This window comes from Calliphora vicina, chromosome 1, assembly GCF_958450345.1.
Source record: "Calliphora vicina chromosome 1, idCalVici1.1, whole genome shotgun sequence".
Classification (NCBI taxonomy): domain Eukaryota; kingdom Metazoa; phylum Arthropoda; class Insecta; order Diptera; family Calliphoridae; genus Calliphora; species Calliphora vicina.
The window spans coordinates 2,257,476-2,283,963 of NC_088780.1; the positions used below are offsets into that span (position 1 = coordinate 2,257,476).

Consider the following 26,488-nt stretch of genomic DNA (forward strand, 5'->3'; position numbering starts at 1 on the left):
ACCTAAACTATTTTCATTACTACATATTTTAGTAAAACAAAAATACGCTCATACAGATTTTCTAGAAGATTTTTCACTTGCTGTATTTCGCAACCATAAAATAACGAGTAAGAGTGCTATATTCGCCTGTGCCGAATCTTATACAACCTTCACCGAAGATTATATTAGAAACTATTTTTTTATAAAAACAAATTTTTTGGTGAAAAATAGATGATAAAATTTAGGTAATGGTGTTTTTGGCTTATATCTCATCCATTTGTTGGCCGATTTTATCGTTTTAAATAGCAACTGAACCTACTGACTGATATTGATGTATCAATCATGTTATTTGAGGGCTTCGGAAATTTTAGCTGACAGATGGACATGGCTATATCTTATCCAGAGTATATACAGCCCAATTATGAATATAAATTCCCCGGGAGTTTTTTTCCCTTTTCCCATTTTGCCTATTCAAATTCAATGGGAACAAATAATAATTCATAATTGGGCTGATATATTTTATGAGGTCACATATGTAAAATGTGGAAATTACAAACTTATACATATATACCCTCACCACTCATGTTGATGGGTATATGGACAATGCATAAATTTACTTATATTTTCACGCAATTCAGTGGTTCCAATTCGCACTGGTTCCTCTAAAGAGCGTCAACTCAAAATTTTAAAATGTTCAGTAGAAGCAAAAAACTATTTTTTTTCAATACATTACAATGAAACAACTGTACGGCTAAAACTGTATTTTTTGGATAAAGAGTAGAGAAAATGATAGCAGATTTTTACAGTGGGTAGATATGACCATTGCACACCGATTTCTTGCAAAAAGTGTAAATTGAAAAATTTTTAGTTGACGCTCTTTAGAGGAACCAGTGCGATATACATATATATGTATAAATTTCCTGAAAATACCATTTACCTTTAACATATTTGAAAAATATAGCATTTCTCTATATCATAAACCGTTAACCGTTATACCCAAACCTGAAATCCTCTAAAAATTATATTTTTGATTTACTGTTGTTTTAATAAACTTAAAGCTGGGAGTGTCTTGTATCGATTTAAAAAAAATTAGTTCTCGGAAGTTTTCGGAACAGGATGAAAACTTAAAATTTTTTGTCGAATGATAAACGAAATATCAAAAAAAAATCTTATCTATGTATGGGTTTCATGGGCGGTGGTCGTGACCGATTTTTCTGAAACTCGGCATGTGTTCTTCTTTTGTTCTATAATGTATGTACCAAATTTCAAAGCTCTACGACCACACCTTATAATGTATGAAGCCATCCACCCCTCTGTGCGACGCACTGAAAAAAATGTAATTTGATTCGTTAATCACTGACTGCTTGATTTTCTACCCAAAATTATAGATACGCAATATACCTTTGAGAATAAAAACATTTTTAGTTTAATATTGGTTTGTGTATAAGTTTTATTTGATTATATTTTTAGGAAATTTTTATTAGGTTAAAGATAATGAAAGATTCACACTGGTTCATAAGTAAAAAAAATTTAAAAAAATTATTAAAATTGTTAACTTACATCTACAAAAATTAAAGAATTCCTACAAGCTAATTAAAGAAAAAAATGGAAATACAATAAGAACAAAACTTAATAAAAAAAAAAATAGCGAAATACGGTAACAAATGCTATGGATGATGAAAGGAAATAAAAATAAAATGAAGAGACGAGACGAGTAAAAAACAATGTGATATTAAAGTACTTATAATCTCTATAAAGAGAAATAATTAAAAATAGTGGCTGCATTGAAAAAGAAATCAACAGACAAATTTTCTTTACTTAATACTAAGTTGTTTCATTAAAACTTGTAATATGAAAAATGTATGCGGTTAACAAACAATGCGAAATGAGATTTAAGGTTTAGAATAATTAACGAACTTATTATATTAAAAAGAAAGCCAATCTAATGCTCCTAATTTTCAGTACCCACAATACACGTATTATTGAAGTAAAGAAAATATGGTTAATAAATAATAAAATGTCTTTCTTAACTACAACTTTGTTGTTTAAATAAGTAAGAAAACAATTTTCATTAAGTTTCATTTTATTTGTTGATCTTTTCCTGTGTAGATTAATAAGTTCAATTAGGTTTAAAATCGTACTTCTTCTTTCTTTTATTAAATTAGTATTTTTAAATATGTATGTATGTATGTATTAAATATTAGTTCTGTTAATTATATTACTAAACCCAACGCATGAGTAATAAGAATAGGTTTGTATTCTTGTTGCATTTGAGTATAGATCAATCATATTTTTATACGTATTGGGTGTTTATTTAATTTTTCCTGTTTTCTTGTATATTGGAAAGTTTAATTTTAAGCATTTAAATGTGTATCGCAACTGCTTCAGTCAAAAATCCTTTACAATAATATTCCATTGTTCATACTCGCACAAAACCTTATTGGATGAATGGATAGATGGGTGATAAGTAGTTTAGGGTCGGTGCAGCTTAGCATGGACAAATTCGGGTCACACAGATGAAGCAAAGGTTTAGAGGATTTTTATGAAAAATAGGATTTACTGTGTCGGAATTGAGACACTCTTCGGGGATTCTATAAAAGTAAAATGTAAAATGCTCATAGATCTAAGTATGACTTTCCTTTTTTATCTGGGCCAACTTGGCTTGTATGTGTTGCAGACGATTTGGCGACATTTCTGGTTTCTGTATTATCAAAATAAAATGACATTCTCATATCACGTATGTAGTAGTGGATAAAATATAGAGTATACTTACATCTCTCCGTATTAAAGACACTTTTTGGGCATTCATTGAATTTAAACTGAGGTTCTCATCCATGACTTTATTGTCCATCATCATTAAATGTGAATTGGTTAAGTGGCTACCATCGGCATTTCTATGAGGAGCCAAGTTTGCTTTGGCTCTTAGTTGATTTAAACGATCCATCCAAAAATCTGGGTCTGGCTTAACGCCAGCATTTTCAGCAATTGCGGAAGCATGTTGATTCTGATAATTTGCATCTGTTAGGTACGAAGATCGTGCGACTTTATACATAGTTTCAATAAAAATATTCGTTTTATATGTATATTAACAGATTTTGACGGATGTTATTATGTTTATGTAAGTGTATTTACGTATGTATGAATGTGCGGGGTGTTTGTATACAATTATGGAATTTTTTTTAATAAAAAAAAACATGTTATTTAGTTTCAGATAATATGTGTTATTCAAGAATTTTAATAGAATTCCTTATATAAAAATATATAGTTAGACATTTATTAAACAACATTTTAACTCACCCAAACGATTATCATTCAATTGTGTTAAATTCTGAATCTGTGCTGGATTTACATCACCTGTAGTTGAAACTGAACGCTGTATTTCAGCCAAACCTTCTTCAATGTACTTTTGGAAGCTGGGACTAGCTCCTTTTAGGAAGGCCGAAACATCAATTTCGGGATTTTTTGTCTAATATTGAAAAATAAATCATTCAATTCGATTTCGTAACGTGATGGCAATGTTTCAACTCACCTTAAAGTCATATAAATTTTGCAGACCTTGCTGCTTTGTTTCTTTGTCGGAAATTAATTTAAATATTTGGGACATGGTTTCGTGAGCCTGATTGGAAATACGCTGTTTAGATTGCAGATCTCTCGAAGATGCCGAACGTTGAGGGGATGAACTCGGCAAATTACCCTCTTTTTGTAAGTTCTACAATTGAAATTTTAAAAACGACCAAATCTTTTCATCAAGTTTGACAATGTAAAAAGTGAGTTCAAACCTTTAAAATTTTTATCAAATACGCATGAAGTTCAGAATGTGTGGGAATCTGATTTAGATGTTGCAATATGGCATTTCCTTTAACCTTTGCCATGTTATGTATAATGGTTTTCACTGTTCTCAAAGGTGTGTCCGATGGTCGTGTTTGCCACCAAGAACTTGGCAAAGCCAGCATAAATTCGTGGACTTCAAGTATTACAGCATCATAGTTCAGTTCGTTGCTTCGTTCAGGCAACGTTTTGACATTGCGCCATATGCATTTCATTAAAAGGTCTGTAAACTTCGGTAGACCAGCCTCGGGACATGTTTCGCGTAGTAAACGTATTAAAGCGCTAAAAAGTTTGTACAATTTTTTATTTTTACAATTCGTTGAAATTTATTTTTAATGATTAAAACTAACTTACCAATTCATGTTGGTGAAATTTGATTTATCCAACACTTTTAAACAAATGCCATTTATTACTTTATTATATTGGCCATCATCGCCTGTATTTAGTTTTTGATCTGCCAACAGATGCAGTAAAGCCGACATTAGATTTTTAATGCAGGCAGCGCTCAAAGTTTTTCCCAACATTTTTGAGTGGAAAAACGTATACAAAATAGATAACAATGGCTGATAAACTACGAGCGATTCAGTAATAGGTATTTGAGAGAGATTCTGAAATAAAAATATTCTCAATATAAGCAATCCTAAATTCAATTGTCCAATTCACAATCGCTGTCGTAGCGTTGTATCGTTGTAAGTCATAAATACTTTTAAAACTAATTTTTCGAAACAAAAACAGAATATTAATCAATCAAAATTACGACATACAACGCTATAACACCGATTGTGAATTGGACAAATGCTTTGACAATATTTTCTAATGAATTTGTGAAATATTAATTTGAAATACAGTGGTGTTCAAAATATATGCAACCAGCAACAGAATTTTACAAAAGTGGTTTAAACTACTTTAAGATGTAAACAAAAATATTCATTTGCTTATAATATTTTTTAATTAATGCTTTAAAAATAAGAATATGAAATTTAATTCAGAATTTTTTGCATTGAAAAGAAAAAAAAATTAAAAAACTACGTATGGGTTGATATTTCATTGGCCAAAACATATGCAACTAATAGCTTTTAAAACATTTCTGTCTATAAAACTTAATATTTCGTGGCAAATCCTATATTTTCAATGACGGCCTTACATCGGCAAGGCTGTGAAGCTATAAAATTGGCAATAAAATTTGCAGGAATAGCGTTCCAAGCATCTACCAATCCTTGAAACATAATATCTGAATTAGTGCAATTTTCAGTGTCGATTCTTTGATTAACGATTGCCCAAATGTTCTCAATGGGATTTAGATCTGGTAATTGTGGTGGCCATTCTATTACCGAAACTCTTTCTTGAGCTAACAACGATTTAACAACATGTGAAGAGTGCTTGGGGTCGTTATAGTGCTGAATAACTCATCCAAGAGGCTTACTATCCTCAGAATTTGGAAGCATTACTCTTTCCAAGATGTCTCTATAGATAAATCCATCCATTATTTCATTAATTTAGAGCGATGGGCCAACTCCAGCAGCAGAAAAACAACCCCCATACCATTACGTTGCATCCAGCATGCTTCACCGACGATTTCCCTTCGCGCAAAAATTGCTTATATTAAAAGAAACATTTGAAGTTTGCTATGGAGTATTTAAATTGGCCAGAAAACAAATGGACGACTGTCCTATTTAGCGACGAATCCGAATTTAGTATCATCGGAAGTGATTTCATGTGTTACGTAAGACGACCACTTAACACGCGGCTTCAAGCACATACTGCAAAAAGACGCTGAAACATTGAGGATACAACGTAATGGTATGGGGGCAGTTTTTCTGCTGCTGGAGTTGGCCCATCGCTCTAAATTAATGAAATAATGGATGGATTTATCTATAGAGACATCTTGGAAAGAGTAATGCTTCCAAATTCTGAGGATAGTAAGCCTCTTGGATGAGTTATTCAGCACTATAACGACCCCAAGCACTCTTCACATGTTGTTAAATCGTTGTTAGCTCAAGAAAGAGTTTCGGTAATAGAATGGCCACCACAATTACCAGATCTAAATCCCATTGAGAACATTTGGGCAATCGTTAATCAAAGAATCGACACTGAAAATTGCACTAATTCAGATATTATGTTTCAAGGATTGGTAGATGCTTGGAACGCTATTCCTGCAAATTTTATTGCCAATTTTATAGCTTCACAGCCTTGCCGATGTAAGGCCGTCATTGAAAATATAGGATTTGCCACGAAATATTAAGTTTTATAGACAGAAATGTTTTAAAAGCTATTAGTTGCATATGTTTTGGCCAATGAAATATCAACCCATACGTAGTTTTTTAATTTTTTTTTCTTTTCAATGCAAAAAATTCTGAATTAAATTTCATATTCTTATTTTTAAAGCATTAATTAAAAAATATTATAAGCAAATGAATATTTTTGTTTACATCTTAAAGTAGTTTAAACCACTTTTGTAAAATTCTGTTGCTGGTTGCATATGTTTTGACCACCACTGTATGTACCTTCAACTGTGCCAGCACGTTTTGAATGAAAATCTCTTCATAATCCTTTAGAACGGCTTGTTTCTCAGGAGAATCAATTATTTCGTTTAGCTCATTAATGGCCGCCCTAGCTTTTAGGGTGTCCGTACTGCTAGTAGCCTTTATTATTTTTATTAAATGAGGATCATGTTTAGGCAAAACATCGGCCAAACTGAAAATTCATAAGTAGACATGACTTATTAATCTGGCCTGCTTTGGCCACACATACATACATTGATACATACTTTGGCGAATTGATACCCATTGTTTGTTGATAGAGAGCTGCATTAAATTGCTGCTGTTGCTGTTGGGGACTTAGATATGGGGATCCATTATTGCCAACCATTCCACCAACAGCCGATGGCGGAGGTGGAGTTGTATGAGTTTGTTGCATATAACGAGATCGCGAGAGGAGCTGCTCGAATTTTTCTTGAGGATATTTTACTCCATCTTTAGTTGCAATTACTTTAATGGGTTCAAAGAGTAGAGAAATATCAACCCTTGGGACTTCAACGCGTTCCAATTGGTCAACGCGTACCCAATCCTTTTCTATTTCAGCTATTTTGTTTGGATCCAAACCAAATGGCCCTGTAGTTTTTGGGGGTTGTATATGTTGTGGCATAATGCTGATCACAGGAGCTGTTGAAGGCTGGTCAAATGTTCTAAATTTACAAAATAAATAGGATCAATATTTTATAAAACATTACATCGTATAATTTTAAACTAAGACGGCAAAAATATCAAGGAATCAAATAAGTTGCATTAAATAATTTAATTACGTATGCAATGCGATATTGATTAATAATAAGCGAAATAAAAACGTATCTATGTGATATTCTGGAGATTTACCCAAAACCCAAAGGTTACTTCGAAATTCAACTAGAAACGAAATTATTAGAGTCCGACCGAATATTCGTTTTCGGATTATGTCAACATCGGCCAACATACGAGCACAATTTACCCGAAACCGAAACATTAAACATGAATAAACAAAATTAATGGAGTCCACAATGCAAAGTAGGTGCTAGCTTCGGTTCGGTTTCGGACTGAAAGAACGGTTGGACTCTAGATATTATGCACATACATACACTGCGTGTCACAACTAAAAACGCACTATTGCACGGTGGTCAATTCCGGCCAAAAATCCATAACTTCTTTATTTCTTCATAAAAATTTTTGAAATTTGGTATTTGTATTAAGAATAACACAACCAAGTTGGCCAAAGATCGATAAATATTTCGATGTTCAAGTACAGGGTTTGGTCAAAAAAGCATGGACGTTCTAAAGCTGAAATTTATTCCAAAAATAAAGAATAAAATATGTGATCGACAAAAAAAATCGGACATTAAAATTCCGGATTACATATACAGGGTTTGTCCAAACAATCATGGACGTTTTAAAAGCATCGTAAAAATTAGGTTATTCATGTAAATGCCTGAAATTTAGTCCAAAAATAAAGAATAGCATAAGTGATTGAAAAAAATGGTCGTACAAATTTCGGAATACATATACAGGGTTTGGCCAAACAAACGTGGACGTTTTGAAATTATCGAAAAAGTTAGGTTATTCATGTAAAATTTTAAATTTGGTGTACATTTAAGAAAAACACACTTGATCCATCGAAAAAAATATTATTATTGGCCAAATAAACATTGACGTTATTTATAATTAAAAATAACATAAATGATCCATTGAAAAAATTTCGGCATACAAATACATGGTTTGGACAATTCGGCATAGGCGTATAACTCTCAAACTTACATAATTTTAGAAATTGACCAAAAAAATACCAAAAAAATTTGTAAAAATATGTAGGCACTGAAATCGTTCTGATTATTAGAATGGCAGATAATTGCAGCTGAAATTTATAGTAATTACTCTTGATACTTTACAGTATTAGATGTAATTTACACTTAACCTCTAATAGCCCCTTATAATTTGTTCTGGCCTTTCAAACTTTTTTTAATTTAGTTTCTATAGATTTTAAACTAGTTCCAAATCATTTAAATTTTATATCAAAATAACACGCAAAAACTCCTTAATAACTACGTAGAATGGTTAACTGCTAACTGTTTTATAAAAGCATGTGCTAATTTGCAAAAAAAAAAAACTTTAAAGAAAAAAGCACAGACTACTTCAATTCAAAAGTAAAAAAAATCACATTTTTCTAATATTAAAATGACAAGAAAAACCTTTGAGTTTACAGCTCTATAAATAACCACATAGTTACTTTATAGACAAAATAATTATGTTATGTTAAGAAAAATTTACCATCAAAATTTTATAAAAAATAAAAAAAACAAAAAAAAATTTTTGGCCGGATTTACCAAAATTGGCACTATTTAAATTTAATAAAATAAATTTACAATAACATAACTATAAACGCATTTATGAAAAATTTAACCGGTTTTTTCGACGTCGGTTAACCGAAAAACCGGTTTTCTAAAAAAGGCCAATTTTCGGTTAACCGACAAACCGGTTTTTTATAAACACTAGTCGATATGTATCATGATTGACTTTTCTAAACATTTTGAGATAAATTATCGTTATGAGGTTATTTGTGGACCAAAACTTGAGCTAAATAGCCAAAAATTTATCTGAGATCAAAATTATAATGTAAAAATTAAACACGCTACATCCTTTTAACTTAAAGTACACAATCGACAATTTAAAACAAATCAGGCTAATCGTTAAGGCGTTAGCGTTTTACGCCAACGTCAGTTCTAGATTAAAGATACAGGATTAATTTTATCATTAATCTAGTACGTAATGCCGGTAACATGTTTTTTTTAATAGCGGTATTATAACGCATTAATATTCTATAAAAAGTTAGGCCAAAATATGTCCTTAAGTTTGGATAAAGCAAAATATAAGATGAGTTCATAGTTGTGACACGCTCTTTACATACATATCGTCACCTACAATGCAAAACGGAAATTAATTGTACATTTGAAAAGTTTCGGTTTGTTTCGGATTAGGCCGAAAAATTATATGTATGCACATTCACCTACAATGCAAAACAACGTCACATAATTTCAACAAAGGGATGTGCAAATTACTACTTCAAAATTAAAAGTATGTATCTCTAATATAAACTTAATTTTTCCTATTTCACATTTAAACCTATTCCGTTTTACATTTTTTGACGATATATTGAATTTCGTAATCAAACTGCAAAATAACCAATCAGATTATGGTGCTGATTATGACATTTGAGGAAGGCTATTAAATTTGTATTTAATATAAAGTGATACTTAACCTTACCGAACATATACGTAAAAAATGAATTCTAATAGAATTTCTACTATGATATCACACTGTTAATTATCGATCTACTCGGAATCCGACATTATTTTTGCCAGAATTAAGCTGAATTCACCCATGAATTTCTGAAACATTTTTTGTTCGGAACAATTTTTTTTTATATGTAGTTTGAAGTCTCTCTCAAAAATAGAACGTCAAACTACATATAAAAAAAAATGTTCCGAACAAAAAATGTTTCAGAAACTCATGGGTGAATTCAGCTTTACAAAATCCACATTTAAAAGATAATTTTTGGTAAGAGTAGGCCTAATTTAGTTTTACTATTACATTTTAACTTTTAATAATTACTTAATTGTAAAAATATTGTATTAATCGTATAAAGAAATAACATTTAATATCGCTGTTAAATGTCATAATCAGGCATCAGATTAAAGACTACTTTTTTGAAAGAACACACACATATAGTCATAATTCTCATCTATGTGAATTAAATTAATAAATAAATAATTTAAAACGACAAAAACAAACAAACAAACAAACGAACAAAAAATACTGCATTATAACTCAATACGGAACATAACATAACAAAACAAAACAATAATATAACGAAAATAAACGGAATTTACGCTTGTCTTATGAGCGATGTAGCGCGCACATCTTTATCAGCCATACAGGAGTTATTAGCTTCGTTTGTTTCATATTCAGAACTAAAGCAAAAAAATGAAAAATGTATCAAATAAACTCAAGAGCAATAAAATTGCGAATTCATTTGGAATCTGTCAAAAGTGTTAAATAAAAATTAGCATACTTAAAAATTTAAAGATTACCTTTGATCGTGCTCTTCGGGCAATGGCAATTCATCGCATCCATTCGTAGATGGTTCATCAATTTCAATGCTGTCTTGCTGTAGAATCTGACCCGACGATTTGACGCTTACATTATTGGTTTCGGCTGGTTTTCTTTGCGGCTTTTTGGCGCGTTTGATGCGTTCATCTAACATGGACAGATCTTTATCGTTCAATTGACCAATAAGTTTGTATATCTTTTCTCCAGCCAGGAAATAAGCTTGTACTACGCAATTAAGAGCAGCATTTCGAACGCTGTTGTCACGATCGGAAATGTGACGTGCAATTTCTTTTAGTGCCACCTGTTGGGACGGTTGGCATACAGTAAGCCCGTAATTTTCAATCAAATAACCCAATTCATCCAAACACTCGGTTCGTTGTCTGGCATTTTTAGACTTTAATCCTTCCATGACATAAACAAAGACTTTGGTATAGGGATAAACTAAAAGAATTTGCCTTAGCAGAGAGCGAACGCCATTGCGTACAGTATCTTTGGGGTCGCCCAACTGAAATGTAAAAAATCACCCACAAAAATTTACATTAATTTAAATTTCTTAACATTTGCAATGACTGACTGACTAACACCCACCTTCAATAGCAAATGAGGTATAAATGCACTACCTTCATTCTCAGCTAAAATGTACTCATGTTCGACCAAAGTCAGAAACACCTGTTGTAGATACTCTAAACCCTTAATTAAAACTGAAGGGTTAGTATCATAGAAACGCAACGAAAGCCATTTCAAAATCAAATCCAAATTGCATATTAAAGATTTGGGATTTTGGGGCAAGTCTTCCATCAATGATTCTATCACTTTTAAGTGATATCTAAGTAAAGAATTTAATGTTAACATGTGTTAGAGTAAAAGCCAATAGAAAATTGTTAGTAATAAAGTACCTAAAATCATCGTGGAACATATTGGCCATTAGGCCCTTGTTGACATTAGCTGTGGTCATTTGCTCTCTGAGTAAATCAATAAATTCTTCTCTAGGTGTGGTGAAAGTCCACTTTAGAACTCGCATTTTTTGTTCATCTATTAATCTTTGATTCTTGGTGTTGTTAACAGCCATCAAAGGGGAAGTATCTACTTCTTCTTCTTTTTTACGGGATGATGATGTATTGGCAGCTCTAGCACCAGCAGTACTTTTGTTCGCACCTGGTTTTTGAAGAGCAGAACCACCACCAGCTCCACCGCCTCTTACTGACTTTTTAGGTTCTTCTAAAATAGGCGCCTGCTGTTTTCCCTTTGGTAATGGTTTAACCGGTAGATTTGGACGAGCTTTGTCTAGTGATGCCTGTATATCTTTCTTGGAAGCTGGTTTCTGTTTGTCTAGAGCCTTTACCATAGTCTCGAAACCCAGGTGAATCATGATTCCTAAAACAGCTTCATTCGAATTTTTGCGTACATCGGCATTACGATCGCATATGTGGGCATACAATAAGGGAATCATGGATGTTAACTCCTCTTTTGAAATGCTTTTAGGTGGCATTTGTGGTAATCTTTCAGCCAGCCATGCCCAAAGTTCGATTTTCAAAGACGGCGAACCTGACTTCAGTGCATCGGCAATCATTTCATTTTCAAAAAATTCCTTATAGCCCCCTTTTTCACCAAAACTATTTATGCAATTTAAAGCCGCAGCCCTAACAAAGCTTTTGCTATCACCTAAAGCATGCAGGAAACCAGGAAATAAAACCCTTACGTGATTCTTACAACCTGGTCCCATTGCATTTGCTAATTGTTCGCAAATCGACATGGTTGTTTGTGCAATTTTTGCATTTGAATCTAACAATCGCAATGCTAGAGCTGGCGCTAAATCCCCAATGGTTGGTTTTATCAGCTTTGCTTCGTTTATAATAGATTGCAGTTTGTTAAGACCTTCATTTCTGGCTTTCCAATCCTTATCAGACATTTCCTTCAACAACGACTCAGTTATTTGACTAGAAATGTCAACCCTTGGCAACATATCAGCTAAGTTCACTGGCTCTGGTTCATCTGCATCGTCTGCTGCATCGGCATCACCGTCACCGCCACCATCTGTCGATTTTGATGAACCAGATGATTTTTTAACACCTCTTGTTGGCTTGGGAGGCTTTTCGCCGATGTTTTTATCAAACTCTGCTTGTATTTGAGACTTCAATGCTGGCTTTTCGTTGTCAAAGAACATCATCAAAGCGTTTCCCATGTACATGGACATTGTTCCGACTAAACCTATAGCGGCCACCCGAACTAATGGATTGGTGCTTTGTACTGCTTTTCGTACATCGTCAATCAGGAGTTTTGGCTGAATTTGAAAGCCGAATTCCAATATCGATCTATTCACCCAGTTCAGTGCTTCCGATTGCACTTTGGGAGACTTCTGCTCAAAAGCAAATGAGAACACCTTTCCCACAATATAGTCCAATTTAGTGGCTTCTGCAAAGGCCGTCAAGACATCACCGGCAGTGCTTCCATTTTTAACATCAGCGAGTTTCTCCGTTATTTCATTTACAACAACATCTATGGTTGTTGTAGATAGTGCGTACGTTTCAGCAACTGTCCGTATAATGTCCAGTTTGATTTTTAATACTTGGAAGTTCATTTCCTTCAAGCCGGGCTTGCGACCACTAACTGTTTTAACTAAGACTTGCGAAATGCCCGGCATTTTGGTGTCAAAGTCTGCAATTTGTTGCTGAAAACTTTCGACAGCAGCCAAACGGTTCTTCCAATTTGAATCTCCCAAGCCAGCGAGTATAGTCGGATCAATTATCTCATCCGCTTTTCCCTGTACTTCTTCGGGTGACATTTCTCGCTCAGTGGCTAAGACTTTAGTTGCACTAGCACTCTTTGATAGTGGAGCTGCAGCGCTACCACCACCAGTAGCTGGTGCCGCCTTTTTTACAGCAACTTTTTTAACACCTGCTGTAGCTGGACGAGATACTGGTTTTGGCTCACTAGAACCAGCCTTTGGTGGTGCAGAAGCTGCTGGTTTACTATTAGGTGCTGTAACAGGTCTCTCCTTTTTAACTCCCGCAATTTTAACCTTTATTTCAGCCTTCTCTTGACACTCCTTGATTTTTGCCATCTTCAAAGCGTCTACGTCAGCCAGAAATGGTCCTACTTGTTTTTCTCCCATTAATTTCATAAGGGTACCTATTGCGTCGGCCGAACAATCTCTAACTGTGGGATCTGGTTCGTTCAAAGTTTTAATTAGAGTAGTCACTAAGAGTTTCAACAGTTTTTTATTTATAGAAGCAGGTTGAGTACGCGCAAAAGCTCTAGCTAGAAATGAAGCTGTCTCTGACTTTACACTAGGATTTTTATTACCCAAGGACTCAACAATTTGTTCATGCATCGCATCCAAATTTGTAGATGGATAAATTGCATCCATAGCTTCTCGTAATGCTGAGACGACATTCGTCTTCTTTTCCTTAAACTTCTCCAACAATGACGGTACACATGCCTTAGGAGAGAATAATATAAGAGAGAAATAGAAATAGCAGTAAACATTTAACGAATTCGACTTCACTACTCACCATGGCATATGGAGAAAAACGTTTCCCCAAACCTTTAGCCAACATTGCAAGGCATTTAACCGCCATGCCAACCAATACAACATTGGTGTCCTTTGTAATTACTTTCTTTAGTGCAGTTACCACTGGTCCATAGTCGCCACTTTCGAGTTTTGGATTCTCTGTTAAGAGTTTTTCTAAAGCTTCCAAAGATTCCTTTCGTAAAGTCCACTTTTTCTCTTCAAGTTTATCGTAAAAGTCTTTCGGCATTTTCGAAAGAATATCTACAGGATCAAGAAGATCTATAGGATCAATTTCTTCCCCACCAGCATCAACATAGTCATCTTAAAAGAGATGGTACACAGTGTTAAATAGACTCCAATATAAATATATATCAATTAGTTAAATTTATTTATTTTTATTCATAGTAATATAATAAGCCGCTCTAGGAAAATTAATGTATACATATACATAGTATATTACAAAGCAGAAATTAAATAAAATTTTACAAATTTATGTACACATAATTTTAACATTAATTCAGTTATAAATTAATCTTTGTGTATTTACCATTTCCACCATCTTCATTCTCAGCAGCTGCTGCGGACATTTGCTGCTGTTTTTCTTGTTGTGATTTTAAGTAACGAGATGGTTCGGCCTTTTCTCCCTTCAGCTTATCAAATTCATCTTCGAGTTCTTTGACAGTTACTTGAGGGAGTGAAGAAAGCTGTTGTTTCATAGCTGGGCCAATCCATCTAAAAAATAACAACAAATACATACATTTAAAAATGTACTTCGCTACATTTGGAATTTGCTCCGTCTTACGAACGGACAATGGTACTCAATTTGACTCCTATAATTTTCGGAAATTCTGTGAAAATTATAACATCACCCACAATTCGAATAGCCCTTATTTTAGTCAGTCAAATGGAGCAATAGAAGCGGCAGTGAAGGTTGCAAAATCTCTCCTGTACAAAAATAAAGATAACTATTATGAAGCTTTGCTTAGTTACAGATCTACACCCTTGGAAAACGGATTTTCACCAGCGGAACTTATGATGGGCCGTAAAATTAAAACACATTTACCAGTATTGCCAAAATTATTGAACGTAGACAACCAGAAAGTTATTGAACGTGAAGGAAAAATTAGAGAGAGAAATGAAATGAATTACAACAAGAGACACAAATCTAAAGAACTTTCAGAACTAAAAGAAGGGGAACGAGTTTGGATAACAGATCTAAAGAGCTATGGCATCATCATGGAGAAATTAGAATATCCGCGCTCTTATTTGGTAAAGACGGACAAAGGCACATACCGAAGAAATCGTTGGCATCTGATACCTGCTAGGATGGAACAACATCAAGATTACGATTACTCGGGTGAAATTAGTTTTGATGATGAGATTAATATTAATAGGGATTCTGATACTCAAGGGGAAAGTGGGAACGAGAATACAGTTCCCCAAAGCGAAGTGGGTGAAATTGGGGCTGGATCCTCGTCAGGTATTTCTAGAGCTGGTAGGAAAATAAACCTACCTTCTTACTTAAATGATTATATAGTTGACTAAAAGAAGGGGATGTAGTATGAAGTTATGGCAACTCTCTTGTAATGTCCAATGCCCCTGCAGTTATGACACATTACTTTACGGGCCGGGCACTGCAAACGATCGTGAGGACCATAACCACAATATCCACATTTTGCTGGCCTCTCCTCTTTACTTCCTCGAACAATGTTCACTACTTTCTCCTCTCGAATTACTTTTGTCTGCTTAGATTGCATTTCTGCTTGTCTTGCACAATCAATAGCAACTTTTAACGTCAGATCATTCTTTAGTTGCAGTTGTTCACTAACCTTTACGTTCTGCATGCCCACAACAATGCGATCTCTAATCATTTCATCCTTCAAATTCTGAAATTCACAATTTTCGGCAAGCGCATGCAGGTCCGTTATAAATTCTTCAACGGGCTCCCCTGGCTGCTGAACTCGAGTGTTAAATTTAAACCGTTCAAATATAATATTCTTTTGTGGTAAGAAGTAGTTGTCGAATGCCACAAGCAGTTCTTTTAGTGTTTTTGGTTCACTATTAATTTGCAATAGTACCTCCTCACTCTTCTCACCCATGCAATACAAGCATGTGTTGATCTTCTCTTGTTCATTACCATTACTGTCTAACTTCGATAATGTTGCATATCTTTCAAATCTTTTACGCCAGACCGGCCACTTTTCTGGTTGTTGGAAGTTAAATTCACCCGGAGGATTCATATTCGATGACATCATGACCACCTGTGTTGCATTCGCTGCTCCTCCCGTTGCCATTTTCTGTTTGTATTCTTCCTTTTGACTTAATCCTCATTTGCCTTTGTTTCCAAATAGTTTGTTTTTTACCGCTGCCACCATGTAGTATTATTAAATAAAAGCCGGTTCCTTATTCAATAAAGCATATTCATGTGTTTATTTAATTAAGTATATATAAAAGTACAAAAAGAGAATTCCAGAAAAACGTGTCTTATATAAAGGTTAACTTAACAATATTACAGAGTTGTTTATACATATTTGACATTACATGAAGAGAGTTGCCATAACTTCATACTACAATTTCAAAATGTTACTCCCTGCTCAAACATATGTGTTTACATACCTGTAAAGTTCAACTGCCAACTGTTTCCCTTCGTCTCGCACGGCCTTATCTCGCTCACTCATTAGGGGCGCCAGTTTTTTTATAAGCGGCTTTACGCTAATGACTTTACTGCCAAACTCCTTCAGTGCCAGTGTAGTTGCAGCCACACATGCAGCTACAATTTTAGGATTTTTGTGTTCCATACCTTTTATTAGCTCCTCTACAACTGCTTCGTGCTTTTCAATTTCAACGTACATGAGTGTTACTTGAACCGAAAGTTCTTTGGTTTTAGTTTTCGGGGCCGCAATGCATTTTTGCACTATACCTGACATAACATCCCCTACCGTTTTACCAGCATGACCACAGTTTTCAACAAAAATCAACGCAGCCTCAAGGCCTTTTTCTTGAGCCATGGCATTTGAATCTACCACCATCTTCTTGATCAGGCCCAAAAATTTCATCCATTCCGGAGATTTCTCATCATCAATCTCGCGAAAGATTTTTGCTGCTTCTTCATATCCATCTACACGAGCCTTCCAAAGCTTATGAACACATCTTTCATCAACCGGCAATTTCTTATATTCAGTGTCTTCGGCCATGGTTATCTTTCGTCTAAACTTTAGTTTGCCTCAATTCCTCTTGATTTCACAAAAAGTTATATTTTCCAATATAAGCTTATTTTTTCCGTATCTAGTATTTATATCTTCAGCATACGTAGAAAATTACAAACATGGAAAACAAAAAATAATAAAATTTATGACATATTTCGATTTAGAGTACTTTTCAAATATTTAAAGTGTATGTGGAAACAAATGAGCCAAAATATTTATAATTTAGAACATTAGTTTAATATGAAAGCCTTACTACATGTACATTACTATGTATAACACAAATAAAAGCGGGAGAAAATAGTCAAAGTGCAATGAAGCCTAAAAAATTTAATGATCAGAGACGAACAAACTTGGTAAATATTTTGAAACTATTGAACAAAATATTGTTATGGTTTATTGATTTTATGTGAATTGTCTCATTGCTAACAGAAGAAAAATAATCAATTTTGTATCTTAAACAACGAACGTTTATTTTTGGCTCTAAAGTTATATAGATATTTAATTGCAAAAATCATTTTTAGTACAATAATATTTACAAACAATTGTATTCAACTAAAGTCCAGCCCTACATGGGAATTATATATAATTCTTTTTAATTGGGGTTTCAACTAAAAATAATATTCTAATAAGACACACAAATATGGTCATAAGTACTTAAATTGCAGAGATATCAGATTTGTTTATCTAAAACAACTAAAGCTCAATTCTATAAGTTATTAATGAATTGAAGATTAACTTTATCGCTCAGTGATTCTTTAACATAGTATACATATTTTTATAATTCTTGATTTAGATCCAAGAATATAGTATGTGTGTATATATTTATAGAACAAAATGTTCAACTTTTTTCCAATGTTCTTAACCACATTTTATTTCATATTACTATAAATAAAATGAAAAAATATATATTTATGTACCTATATACATAGAAAGTATTATCCTGAACATAAAACGTATATAAATGCATATCGTCACCTAAAATACTAGGGGCCTATCAACATTTTTTTAAATTTTACAGGAGATACACAAAACATAATAAAATTTAAAGTGTTGTGGTTACAAATATGATTTTCTTTCTTCAATAAAGTCGTTATTTTTAAAAATAGAAAGCTAAAAATCTATTAAAATCTCAATTTTGAATTTTTTTGGTTGTTACGCCCTTTTGCATTTCAGGTGACGATATGTAAAAACCATAAAAACAATAATAAATACTCCATGATACAAATCTGATATTCTTTTTTTTTAAATTAACATTTTTTTAAATTAACATTTTTTTTAAATTAACATTTTTTTTAAATTAAATAGTGTTTAAGAAACCGTCACAATTTAACTTACATATCGACACATGAAATGCGAAATAAAACGAAACAAAAAATCGAATGTTTAGAAAACGTAAAAAAATAATTATTAATAATTCGAAAATATGTTTAAAGATTAAATAGGATAAATTAATTAGATATACAGTAGTGGCTATAACAAATGCAACTAGCCACAGAATTTTACAAAACTTTTTTAAACTACGTTTTAAAAGTAAAAAAAAAATATTCATGTGCTTGTAATATTTTTTTATAATTGCTTTAAAACTGAGAAAATAAAATTTAACCCCTTGTTGACCACGGCTTTTTAAATCGTTGAAAACGTTTTATTTTTTTTTTTTTGAAATATTGAAAATAAGGACTTAAGGAAGTTATTTACAAAATTTTAACTTTGTGGAGGAACTGCAAGGATCCGAATGGGACCTGCAAGGAAACGAAAAGGACATGGTACCGTTGGGTCAGCAGCAGCCAAAAGATAAAAATAACTCATAGATTTTTGTTTAAATTTTGTTAATACATATATTGATTAGTTTTGTAACAAATATATTTTATGGTATTTTACGAAACAGTATTTATACCCTACACCACCATAGTGGGGAGGGTATTATGCGTTTGTGCAGATGTTTGTAACGCCCAAAAATATTAGTCTAACACCCACCTTAAAGTATACCGATCGACTTAGAATCAGTCGAGTCGATTAAGCGTCCGTCCGTCTGGTCGGCTGGCTGCCTGGCTGGCTGGCGCAGAGTACAGGTCGCAATTTTGAAGATATTTCGATGAAATTTGATACATATTATTTTTTCGGCTCAAGGACCAAGCCTATTGAAACTGGCTGAAATCGGTCCATTAATTCACCTAGCCCCCATACAAATGTCCTCTCGAAATTGGACTTTATCGGTCATAAATGTTTAATTTATATATGTATCTCCAAAATTCATGTCACCAAATTTTGTTACGATCGGTCCATCGGGAGCTATGACTAATAGCTCCCATATAGACCCGCTTCCGAAAATCACTTTAACTTGCATAAATCGCTTAAAAATGTTGGTAAACACACAAAATTCAAGATAGTTAACTTTAATATAGACATAAATCACACGACCTAATTTCATGGTGATCGGTCCATAATTCGTCATAGCCCCCATATAAGGCCCACTTCCGAAAATCACTAAAAAATATAAATTATTGAAATTTTAAAAGAAATTTTTTTTTGCTCTTTTACTTAGTGTAGGGTATTATATGGTCGGGCTTGACCGACCATACTTTCTTACTTGTTTTTTCATTACAACATATGAGAATATGAAATAATTTACCGTTATTCTGGGTAAGCGTGCTTGCTAATAGGTAAATAAATATATTCCAAAAAATATATTTTTACTTCAATGTACTTTTGGGCAAAAAAGATCAAAATATTTTTTGTTTTCATTTTGTAAGCATATTATTTTTATGGTATTTATAAGTACTGTTGGTCGACAAAGGGTTAATCCACAATTATTTACATTGAAAAGAAAAAATTAAAGAAATACGTATGGCTGGTATTTCATTGGCCAAAACATATGCAACAAATAGCTTCGAAAACATTTATGTCCATAAAACATATTTCGTGGCAAATCCTTTATTTTCAATTACGAGACATTGAAGCGATCAAATTGGCAATAAAATTTGCAGGAATAGCGTTCCAAGCGTCTACCAATCTTTGAAACATAATATCTGAATTAATGCAATTTTCGCGATCGATTCTTTGATTCACGACTTCTCAATAGGGTTTAGATCTGGTGATTGTAGTGACCAATTCCATTACCGAAACTCTTGTGCTAACTACTATTTAACAACTTTTGAAGAGTGCTTGGGGCCATTATCGTGATGAAAAACTCATCGCAGCGGCATATTATTCTCTGCATGTGTAAGCATTACTCTTTCCAAGATGTCTCTATATAATATTCCATCCATTATTTCATTAATTCTGTGCAATGGGCCAACTCCACCAGCAGAAAAAACAACCCCCATACCATCATTACGTTCAAACCTGTGAACATTTTTTGTTCTTAGTTTTCCAAATTATTTTTATTGTACGTAAGTAAGTATTAACTAATAAAGTCTTTGAAATAAACAAGATAATTAAACATTTTAGTTCTTTTTTTAAAAAAAAATTGGAATTCATTTGGAATAGATTTTTATATCAAACTACCTTTTTGTTTTATAAAATACAATTTGAAGAGAAAAAAAAATAAAAATTTTAAATTTGTTATCCAAGCAAGATGAGAATTAAATATATTTTCAAATAGATATTTATTTCGTAGGGTTTGCTTTGGAAATGATCATTAATTTCTTTCTGTGTAATACTCCATAACATGTAACATAAACAATGAGCAAATTTGGAAATTCAAATTCCATATAGATAAACAGCGAAATTCAATATACAAGTGTATATTGGCAAAACTGCTTTATCCTTATTTATTTGTTCATATATACATACCCATGATACAATGAAATAAAGTAAGGTACATTACTACATTAGTACCCATGATACCTACAATGAAATAAAGTAAGGTACATCTACATTGAAATCATTTTTTCCGAAAAAGGGTTAAATATTTCACATGTGCTTCCTTTTGAGATATTTTAATGGCATCAATATGTTTAATCTAAATATGTATGCATATTACATATACATATATATACATATGAGCCATGTTCTACTGTATTGTATTTATATAAAGGTTCTACTGTCATTCAAATAGATATAAACAAAATAATTTTTTAGTTTTTCATTCTATTTTTTCAATTTTGTTTTTCATATTTCAATTGTTTGACTTTTCAAGATATAAAATTGACAACTCTCCCTAATGATTCTACCTTGTGTATTACCCAGCAGTTCTAGAAGACAGTCCCGAACTAGTGATTTTACCCACCATTTAGGGTGTGAACTAATTACTTCAAAAGCCACGTGACTAGTTATGTACATGTCCTAAACAGGGGGTCAATTGACCCTTTTTGATTACAATGAGACTGTCTAATAGCTGACCCAAAGTAGTGAACGCATTGGATTCACATACTGTTCACATATTCACATATTGTTATACTTCCGCTGATGATATTCAACTTTTGGCAACTTCACAAATTTGCAAATGTTTCAAAACCGTATTAATGAGGATCTTGGACATGTAGTGGAATAGTCTAGGGAAAATTATTTTGAATTGAACCATGTGAAATGTAAAGTAATGATTTTTTCGAGAAATTTGGATGTGAACTTAGAATACTGATCGATAATGTTCCTTTGGAGATTGTGTCCCAATATAAGACATTAGGTGTTATTTTGGACAACGATCTTTCATTTAATAAACATGTAAATCTTGTTATTAATAGAGTTTGTTTAACATTACGTGGCCTTTATAATGTGGCTTGTTACTTGCCATTGGCTGTGAGACTTCGGGTTGCTGTTTCCACTTGTCTTCCACACATTCTATATTGTTTGGAGGTTTACTCGGGCACTTCTGCCGCAAATATTTTAAGACTACGGAGATGTTTCAATAGGGTAATTCGATATATTTACAGTCTAAGTATTCGGGTACATGTTTCGGAATACCAAAAACTAATTTTGGGATGTAAATTTGACCAATTTATAAATATGAGAAAAATTTTATTTTTCTATAAGACAGTTAAATATGGAAATCCTTCATACCTGTTACAAAAATTTGTTTTTGGTAGTTCTAGTAGAACGCACACGATGATTATACCTAGACACTTCTCACTCGTTATGAGTCGTTCGTATTGTGTGACTATATCTAGATTATGGAATACAATGATTTCATATGAAGATCGTAGATTTTCACATAGTTTGTCAAATTTCAAAATGATTTTTCTATCTAATTTATGAAAGAATTTTGAATCGATATTTTTGCCAGTCGAAGCTGACTAGGTACATTCAAACAGATAAAACTATTAAAAGAGTCAATATTTAACAACACATCACTTTTGTATTGCTCTAAAAATTTGTTTAAAAAGTAATTAATTGAATACGCTCTTTTTATTATAATTTTAATTTGTTTGTTTTACCATGGGCTATCAATCTTTCTTTTTTTAATAATATTTAAGTTTGTGCAAATACTAGGGAATTTCTTCATATTATTTTTTTCTTTCTTCTATTTCAATAATTTTGTAAGTCATATAAATGTTTGTATTAATACTTTTATTAATGTAATTAAATTGATTTAGTTGTAGTCCTGCTAATTATGGCACTAAGGGCTTGTGGCATTTTTGAAATATAAATAAAATAAAAAATAAAATACTGGGTAAATAGCGTCAGTTACCTTACTAGCTACCTAACTGGTAACTTAATCAGCTACATAACTAGTTATTTTAACAGGTACGGGTGCTAATTGACCTCAAATAGTCAACTAAAAAGACATATCATAGACAGTCCAATAAACGATTGCTTGGGTAAAATAACTACTTTCTAAAGTGCAATACAAAATAAACGTTTAAACCTTGAATGAGGGGTAAAATCACTAGTTCGGAACTGTCTCCTAGAACTGCTGGGTAATTATTCATTTCCTCTCTTTCTTCTTTTTTATGTCATTCTGTTTGTACGATCAATTTCTCAAACTAAATTGAATCTAACGGAATAAATAGTTACATACACAAAGAAACAATTAAAATCAATGTCTTTTTTGGTTCTGACCGTTTAAAACTATTGAAAATAGCTTTTTACTCGACCCCTCTAACTGAAAACCCATTTTTGTATAATACACACTGTCCATCATCAGTGTTTGGTAATATTATTACTTAAATGTGTAAAGTTTTTGTTTGTCTGGTACACATTTGTTATTATAATTGCCAAAAATAGTCATCAACCCCTCGATGCAATACGGCTTATTTTAGTTTAAGAGTATGTAATGGAATTTATGTCTCATCGAAGGAAAAAATGCAGATTTTCTTTAAAAGAAAAACAAAATGACGTCGACTTACCGTTTTTCTTGTTTTTTTTTATAGATTTTAACTTTGTGGTTTTTAAGCTGAATGATGAAAAATTCACAGCTTTTGTATATTGAAATTATGCAGAGTTTTACAACGCCCACTTCCAATTTGGTTTATAACTTTTTTTTAGTTTTTTTTTTATTATTTCTATATATTTTATTGATTTTGTATTCACTTAGATGTGGTTATAAGATTCATAATATGCTGCTATTTGAAATATTTTATGTTTTTGAAGCAGACGCGAAACAAACTTCGATTTTTCACAGAGCAGAAAAAATGTTTCTTTAGACACAAACGGAATAAAAAAGAAAACAAAGCAAAATAAGAAATAAAGCGACGCGACTTGTGTAAATAAATAATATAAATAACACTTTACGCGTCAGGTAACGAATGTTTTTATAAACGATATAAAATTCTTAATTTTTACAATATAATTTTTTGCAAAAATATTTTTCTGAATCAGAATAACTGGACTAAACGTCCATATTTGCAACAATGCAAGAGCGAAATAATTGTTTGTAGTTGCTTTGTTTCGTTTTCTTGGTGAAATTAGCAAAAATGTCAATTATGTTAATGCTGCCAGATTGTTTAATTTACTACTGCTGTTCGAAGAATCGATTTTTTTCACAAAAAAGTCGAATTCACTTCTATATTTGAAACAAAAAGTCTTCTTTTCGATTTTTAAAAAGTCGACTTTCCGAAATTTCAACTTTTTTTAGTTAATTCACATTTTGAATTTTCGACTTTTTTCAACTTTTTGTCATATCTTGTAAAAAATACATGGTTTCTACATTTACTGATACATACAAATTATATGTATCAAGACGATAATGTAGTAAATAATATTATAACTTGTTTGTGTTTGATGTGAGCCAGATGAGCTTCTATCTGAGGCAATAGCTCATTTCTTTATTTCTCGCATCGTAAAAATTTCTCACATGAACTGTGAAACAAAAAATTCCATCGTTTCTCGATGTGTTTCTGTATTTGACTGTTTTCAACAGACAACACAGATTTTGTTCTTACTGGAATATTTCCTGTGTCTAATGCAAGAGAAACTTCAACGAATGAAGAAATTATATTAAAAACTAAACAGTGAAGAGCTAAAAAAATTTAAAATTGCAAAATATAACAATTGTGTTTTATTAATTGGCATATTTTAAATAAAAAAAAATAGTGGCGCTTATAATTGCTGAATTTAAAATAATAATTTAGAAACACATTCTTGTATATATATATATGTAGAATTATTTTACTCAAATTCTGTACTACTTACATTTTCGGCTGATTTGGGCTCCAAAAATATATATATATTTTTTAAAATTTTGTTTTTCTCCCAAAAATTTGAAATGTGACTTGTTTTGACAGTTCTTGTGAGAAACTTTTCGCAAAATATTTTTACAGAAACGCTTTATCTCACATCCTTCCAATAATTGCTTTTCCTGAAAAAAGTCGACATCGAAATTGAAAAAATTCGAATAGTAGACAAAAGTCGACTTTTTAGATTGTTAAAAAAAATATTGCACTTGCATTTTTTGTAGTGTATGTAAATAATAAATAAATGTTTATAAAATAAAGCTTTTTTCTACAAAACATTCTTCTAACTATTATCGCCTTGATAAATTTAATTTTTATTGCTAATTATTACAAAAGGCGCATCAATAAATGTAGAAACCATGTATTTTTTACAAGAAATGGTAAAAAGTTGAAAAAAGTCTAAAATATTCGGAAAGTTTAAAATAGTCAAAAAAAAGTCGATTAACTAAAAAGTCGAAAGTTCGAAAAGTCGACTTTTTAAAAAACGGAAAAATTCGAAAGGTCGAAAGGTCGAAAAGTCGACTTTTTGTTTCAGCTATAGAACCCTACTACATATTAGGGTTCTATAAATCGATTGTTCGAACAATTGACTTTTTGCTGAAAAGTCGCAAAGTCAAAATCGACTTTTTGGTCGGAAAAAAGTCGAACAATCGAATCTCAAAAGTCGAATAGTCGATAAAAGTCGAAAATAGTCGATAAAAGTCGAATAGTCGATAAAAGTCGACCTCTTAGATTGTTAAAAAAAATATTTAATTGCAACATTAAACTAAAACTATTGCAATTTGGTACACTTTTTGTGGTGTGTGCTAATATAAATAATAAATAAATGTTTATAAATTAAAGCTTTTTTCTACACAACATTCTTCTATTATTGCCTTGATAAATTTCATTTTTATTGCTAAACATTACAAAAGGCGCATCAATAAATGTAGAAACTATGTATTTTTTACAAGAAATGGTAAAAAGTTGAAAAAAGTCGAAAATAGTCAGAAGTCGAAAAGTCGAAAAAAAACGAAAAAAGTCGAAAGTTCGAAAAGTCGACTTTTTAAAAAACGGAAAAAGTCGAAAGGTTGAAAAGTCGAATTTTTGTTTCAGCGATAGAACCCCACTACATATGTATTTTACATGATATGATAAAAGTTGAAAAAAGTCTATTTAACTTAAAAAAAGTCGAAAGTTCGAAAAGTTTCAACTATGTCCCCTTTTACAATGCAGACATTTAAAGGCATACATTTTTCTCATTCCCTTTTGACTTAACCTAAACCTGTGTACCTCTTCAGTCTACCTCTTCAACCCCTCGCCAACAAATTTCGTCTGTCTTCCTTTCAATTTCTGCATTGTAAAAGGGGACTATGGAACCTACAACTCATCTGGCTCACGTCAATCACAATACACACACACACCGTGCATTTCAGATTGGTTTGAAGATCCCCATTTCTCACTACGAAAACCCAATATCAAAAAAATGGTTTTCCTCATTTCAGCGGCTCACGACGTGGGGTTAAAGAGTTGCCATCTGTAATTACATTCACTGGCTCGTAGAGTTACATTTTTGTGTACTATTATTTTGATGCTTTGTACATACTATTTTACGCAAACATGAAATTTCTTACTAAACTAGGTAGCACTGTTTTATCAGTACGGTGAAAAATAAAAATGGCGACATAATATTTTTATAGCCGCCGTGTTTGTTCAGATTTTCTAATAGATTGTGAAAAAGAA

General features: G+C 32.2%; 1 protein-coding gene across 6 annotated transcripts; it reads right to left on the bottom strand.

The window, feature by feature from the left end:
• Positions 1–1,397: 1,397 nt before the first annotated feature.
• Positions 1,398–23,990, bottom strand: msps (msps cytoskeleton-associated protein 5). 6 transcript variants are annotated; one of them, XM_065498673.1, is made up of 17 exons: positions 23,877–23,990; positions 23,441–23,731; positions 16,567–17,248; positions 14,498–14,682; positions 13,952–14,271; positions 11,336–13,878; positions 11,028–11,265; positions 10,421–10,944; positions 10,220–10,300; positions 6,563–6,991; positions 6,312–6,501; positions 4,162–4,415; positions 3,759–4,089; positions 3,509–3,688; positions 3,277–3,445; positions 2,753–3,021; positions 1,398–2,680 (listed from the first exon to the last, which is right to left on the bottom strand). In XM_065498673.1, exons 3-17 carry the CDS (start codon positions 17,142–17,144, stop codon positions 2,603–2,605), a joined length of 6,369 nt encoding a protein of 2,122 aa, XP_065354745.1. In that variant the 5' UTR covers positions 17,145–17,248; positions 23,441–23,731; positions 23,877–23,990; the 3' UTR covers positions 1,398–2,602. The 6 variants fall into 6 exon arrangements, with proteins under 6 accessions (XP_065354745.1, XP_065354746.1, XP_065354747.1 ...); XM_065498674.1 differs by having other exon boundaries at positions 6,575–6,991; positions 23,441–23,984; XM_065498675.1 differs by having other exon boundaries at positions 2,753–2,997; positions 23,441–23,984.
• Positions 23,991–26,488: the final 2,498 nt, after the last annotated feature.